Source organism: Lepidochelys kempii, chromosome 19 (genome assembly GCF_965140265.1).
Source record: "Lepidochelys kempii isolate rLepKem1 chromosome 19, rLepKem1.hap2, whole genome shotgun sequence".
Classification (NCBI taxonomy): domain Eukaryota; kingdom Metazoa; phylum Chordata; order Testudines; family Cheloniidae; genus Lepidochelys; species Lepidochelys kempii.
In genome coordinates this window covers 3,339,633-3,345,632 of record NC_133274.1, presented here as the reverse complement: position 1 = coordinate 3,345,632, position 6,000 = coordinate 3,339,633, and the positions used below count along the sequence as shown (strand labels likewise).

The window sequence follows — 6,000 nt, the reverse complement described above, 5'->3', positions numbered from 1 at the left end:
TGATTAGCATGTACAATGTGTGGTTCAATTAAATATGTTGCCAAAGCTTCTGGTACAGCCTCTTGTGGGAATGTCAACAATAAATGGGGTTAGAATGATGCCACAGTCAATCTCCTTTGCTCTATGAGGAGCCCTGGGCTTTCAAGTTTGAAGCATAAATGGAAGTGGGTCATTTGAATTCTGTGGTCATTGTTAACCCCCTGCTTGAAGACACTGGTGTTTTTGTGTGCGTGTCCTCAGAAATGTCAGGCAGACTTTTTGTTTGGTCGTTATTTAAAAAATACTAATGCTAAGCAAGACACCAATGCTGCTGAACTGACCTAACTCCATGAGAATAAGATGTTCTGTTTCAGAACTACGTGAGTTACTGAAGTTTGTGCCTCACTGACGATAAGAATTTGCCTCTCCCATTTGGGGATCTCAGCATGCTTTACAAGTAATTAAACCTCACCATTCTCTGCCCTGGTAATGCTTGTAGCAAAGTATTCGGGTGTAGATTCCAGGGGGTGAAACGGAGGCACAAAGGTGTATTTCAAAGTCAGTAGTTGAGCTAAGAATCGAACCCAGGAGTCCTGCTGCCCAGTCCCTAGCTCTAACTCACCAGATTTGCAATGGCATTTTCTATTCAGTTAGCTTCTGCTCATTAAAATGATCATCTGAGAACTGACTGTGAACGAAAACTGGGATGTGACGGTTACTTTTTTAGTCACACCTGGGTTAATCTGTCATGCTTTCAGAGAGGAGTCTAGCACAACAGGCCCTGATCTGGCTGATGCCACTATGCATTGACTACAGCAATATAAAGGTTCTGTTTCCAGTAATAATGTTAAGGCCCTGGTCAGCCAATCTGATCCTCTGGTATTGAGGGGATAGGCATGATGGTCTAGCTGTATGCATCAGATTGCAAGATGAGGGCTCGAAAATGTAGGCTGTCTTCTAGTGAAAGGGAGCCGTTCCTGAAGTGTTCACACAGATCATCCTTGTGAGATGATTTTGTAAAGTTCACACTTTGTAGTCAAAGTGTTGCTCATTATTTCTGCCCTCTACAAGCCCTTGCAGCAGGACAATGGGGAAAACAACTAGTTCCAAAAAAGAAAAGAAAAATCAGTGTCACCAACATCAACCCAGAGGGTCACACTCCCCTCAGAGTGACTAAGTCAATAATGACAGCAGGGATGGACCTGGCCCAGAGTTTATAAATAACTGCTCTATGTGCACTTGCTAATACCACCCGAGAGAGCAGGAAATGCCTGCACGTGAGGCAAGTGAAAAATGCACCTGACCCCCAAGGCAGATCATTTAGACATGGCTGTTATCGAACAACTAAATGCTTCAGGCTTCAGTTTGCTCTCTGCCACATTCAACCTCCAGGGGCCAAGGAGCATTCAGCATCCAGGTCTGCCTCAGAAATCCAAGGGCACCGTGACCTTCTTCCGTGGATATGGGTAGCTCCCAGCAATGCTATCAGGAGTTACTGTTGTAAACTCCTGCTATGCTGATGGTGAATGTAAGGTCTGAGGCTTCTTCTGCAGCCACATTAGGACAGCAGGAGCCAAGAAGCGGAAAGTCACATCCTCACATTCCATCTAAACTACATTCAAACAATGAAATAGCACGCTATAAAGAAGGCACTCTTATTCCAATAGTACCCACCACCACCACCAGATAACAGATCTAAAGATGTTTAAAGAAAACTTTGTTTGACAGCTTTCTGTCTGGCAAGGAATCACTTATCAACAGTTGTGGTTGTGAAATCTCTACTTCTTTATAGTTTTTTCTTACATAAGAACGGCCATACTGGGTCAGACCAAAGGTCCATTAGCCGAGTATCCTGTCTTCCGACAACAGCCAGTGCCAGTTGCCCCAGAGGGAATGAACAGGTGATCATCAAGTGAGCCATTCCCTGTTGCCCATTCCCAGCTTCTGGCCTTTAAGGTCCGTACTTCTCTATTGTTTACCTGTATGGTTTCTGTCTGGTTCTTTGGTTTCTGTCTGCATAACTAATTTTGCAAGATTTAAATTAACTAAGGTGGTGGGGTATGAGTGGGTAAAGAATTGTTTTGCAATATGTTAGGATTGGTCAAAGAATTACTTTATAATATTTTAGTTAAATAATTGGTTAAAGTATAGCTAAGCAGAACTCATGTTTCACTATATAAATGGGTCCAAAAGGAAGTTAATTGGAACCCACTCCAGGACACAGCCCAAGATCAGAGCTGCCAGATCTCAACACCCTGCCAACTATATCGTGCAGAAGCTGGAGTCCCTGGATGACCTGATCCTAACTGGCCACCAGGAAAAGTTTGTCTGCCTTACTGGGAGTGGTGAGCATTGTATGCTTAGTGTGTGCATTCTGTTTTAGTGATTGTTAACAGAGGTTAAGGATAAAAAGAAAAGGAGTACTTGTGGCACCTTAGAGACTAACAAATTTATTTGAGGTTAAGGATATATGTGTAAGGCTCTTTCACTAGTAAAAGACCCTACAAACCAGCAGAAGGTTATGCCCTGAGCTCTAGGAACAGGGTAAAGGTGGGAGCTCTACTGTGCAGGTAAACTGAACACTTTCACTGACCCCTACATTCTCAGATCCCATTTCCCTTCCATGGCTTCGTAGCGATCCTTACACATTACACATAACCACAAGGGGGTGCTTCTAACACAGCACTAACGAACGCCCCTGATGTCAAACCAACCAACCTATCATTCCCATTTGCCAACAAGGTTCACAAAGGAGCAAACTTAAAACAATAAAAGTTGCTATTAAATAAAATTGTCCCCTACTGTTCTCTCATTAGCCTACCAGAGAAAAATGACTCCAAAAAATACCCTGCCAAATGTGTCTCGCCACGAACCTGCTAGGAACCCCAAACTGCTCGAGCCCGGCTCAGCCGACAGCCCTGAAGGACATCTTAGTTATTAAAGCATTTCCTTTTTATCTGATGATGCTTTAACGAAAGGTAGAGTGAGACCAAGGAAAGTGCTTACCAGACATCCTGTTTAGTACAACCCCTTGTGCCATCTTGGGCAATATATTACCCAAAGTTATTGTAAAGTTCTTCCACATCCTCCTAGATTCAGAATTTCCCTGTACTGCATCTACCTTCGTTCCATTTTTGATTCTGTGTTACATTCTGTCTGGCCTTCCCGCTAGAGCAAAGACGATCACTAGAGTGTGATGAAGCCTCGCCGGTGCTGCTTGGAGACTCCGAAAGTGCCGGTTTTCAGATAGGCAGGACTTGCAGGGACACGGTGGGGAAGGAGGAGAGGTGACCTTTCGGGCTGTTTCTCTTCCTCCCTCTCAAGCTAAATGGCAATTGGTGTATGTGGAATTTGTATTTGGCAATAGCGGAGTGTTAAACGGATACTGATAACTTAAAAATCTTATATTGTAAAATTTCTTTAGCTATGGCTCTGATCCTGCAAACACATAGACACGCTTAAGTTCTGCATGGGAGTATCTAAGTTCAGCACGTACATGAGGATCAGTGCTCAAATTACTAACCCCACTAGATTATTAAATGTGGAAGGATTTTAGAAGCCCCATTTCCTTGTCAGGGTTTATGCTCTTTGTTTAACTTTCTGCTTTCCTCTCTGCTTGGATCATGAAGTCAATTTCATCCTCACCGTGCAGCCATGCTAAGGTTTGTGACACTGCAGGAGAATGCTTATTTATTTCAAACAACTATTTTACTGGCATTAAAACAGAATTGTAGAAACATCTCTATTGATCTTCGGGTTTTTAAGAACTTTTTTTTACCCAAATATAAGTTATGGGCCAAATTTTAATTGTCAGATTCAATTTGGAAAAAGGCATTTTTATACTTCAAAGGAATAGTTCAGCTTCATTCCTGTTGTGGCATTGGATATATTCTTGACTGCCGGTCTGTGTGTAAATTGCATGAGTGGAGTTGGCACTATGTCAGCCCTGCACACCTGGCACTCCCTCCCCAGCTGCCATTGCACACCTGGCACGCCCTCCCATTGCACACCTGGTGCTCCCTCCCCTAGCCCCCCACTGCACACCCGGCACTCCCTCCCCAGCCGCCATTGCACACCCGGCACTCCCTCCCATTGCACACCCGGCACTCCCTCCCATTGCACACCCGGCACTCCCTCCCCAGCCACCATTGCACACCTGACACGCCCTCCCATTGCACACCTGGCGCTCCCTCCCCTATTCCCCCCTTTGCACACCAGGCACTCCCTCCCCAGCCGCCATTGCACACCCGGCACTCCCTCCCATTGCACACCCGGCACTCCCTCCCCAGCTGCCATTGCACACCTGACACGCCCTCCCATTGCACACCCGGCACTCCCTCCCCTAGCCCCCCACTGCACACCCGGCACTCCCTCCCCAGCCGCCATTGCACACCCGGCACTCCCTCCCATTGCACACCCGGCACTCCCTCCCCAGCTGCCATTGCACACCTGACACGCCCTCCCATTGCACACCCGGCACTCCCTCCCCTAGCCCCCCACTGCACACCCGGCACTCCCTCCCCAGCCGCCATTGCACACCCGGCACTCCCTCCCCAGCTGCCATTGCACACCTGACACGCCCTCCCATTGCACACCCGGCACTCCCTCCCCTAGCCCCCCACTGCACACCCGGCACTCCCTCCCCAGCCGCCATTGCACACTCGGCACTCCCTCCCATTGCACACCCGGCACTCCCTCCCCAGCTGCCATTGCACACCTGACACGCCCTCCCATTGCACACCCGGCACTCCCTCCCCTAGCCCCCCACTGCACACCCGGCACTCCCTCCCCAGCCGCCATTGCACACCCGGCACTCCCTCCCATTGCACACCCGGCACTCCCTCCCCAGCTGCCATTGCACACCTGACACGCCCTCCCATTGCACACCTGGCGCTCCCTCCCCTATTCCCCCCTTTGCACACCCTCCCCTACTCCCCCATTGCACACCCGGCACGCCCTCCCCTACTCCCCCCTTTGCACACCCGGCGCTCCCTCCCCAGCCCCCCCCGCACAGACAGGACACTCCTAGAGCAGCGGCGAGGGAACCCGCCCAGCCTCGCTGTGGATCCAAGATGGCGGCGCTGTGCGGACGCGCTGTGGGCCCGCAGGGAGCTGCCGCCCCGCCCCGCTAGGGGGCGCTGCCCCCGCTCCGCCGCCTTTGTGGGCGCTGGGGCCGGGCCGAGTCGCTCGCGCCGGCGCTGGTTGGCCGGGCGGTCGCGCCTGCGCACTGGGGCCCAGGCGGGGAGGAGCAGGAGGCTGCCCAGGGGCTGCGGCGGCCGCAGCAGCAGCGGGAGGCGGAGGGAGCCGCGCTCGCCCCCCCCGTCCGCCCAGCTCGGAGCCGTGCCCGCGTGGATGGGATGGAAGCAGGACCCTCGGGAGCAGGTACCGGGGCAGGGGGGCGCCAAGGGGCAGGTGCAGGGGGGCTGTGCCGTGGGGCAGGGGGGCTCGGGCGGGGGGGTGCAGGGGGGCTGTGCTGTGGGGCTGTGCGGGGGGGTGCCGTGGGGCAGGGGGGCTCGGGCGGGGGGGTGCAGGGGGGCTGTGCTGTGGGGCTGTGCGGGGGGGTGCCGTGGGGCAGGGGGGCTCGGGCGGGGGGGTGCAGGGGGGCTGTGCTGTGGGGCTGTGCGGGGGGGTGCCGTGGGGCAGGGGGGCTCGGGCGGGGGGGTGCCGTGGGGCAGGGGGGCTCGGGCGGGGGGGTGCAGGGGGCTGTGCTGTGGGGCTGTGCGGGGGGGTGCCGTGGGGCAGGGGGGCTCGGGCGGGGGGGTGCCGTGGGGCAGGGGGGCTCGGGCGGGGGGGTGCAGGGGGGCTGTGCTGTGGGGCTGTGCGGGGGGGTGCTGTGGGGCAGGGGGGCTCGGGCGGGGGGGTGCCGTGGGGCAGGTGCCGTGAGGCGGGGGCTCGGGCGGGGGGGTGCCGTGGGGTAGGGGGGCTCGGGCGGGCGGGGTGCCGCGGGGGCAAGGGAGCTGTGCCGTGGGGCAGGGGGGCTCGGGCGGGGGGGTGCCGTGGGGCAGGGGGGCTCGGGCGGGG

General features: G+C 53.9%; 1 protein-coding gene across 1 annotated transcript in view; it reads left to right on the top strand.

Moving 5' to 3' along the window:
* The first annotated feature begins 5,211 nt into the window (after positions 1-5,211).
* The window catches only part of LOC140900526 (protein argonaute-1), a 47,937-nt gene continuing 47,148 nt past the window's right edge, over positions 5,212-6,000 (top strand). The window contains exon 1 of the mRNA XM_073317939.1: positions 5,212-5,361. Within this exon, the coding sequence (XP_073174040.1) occupies positions 5,337-5,361 (25 nt within the window). The 5' untranslated portion in view covers positions 5,212-5,336. The remainder of the gene's footprint in view (positions 5,362-6,000) is intronic.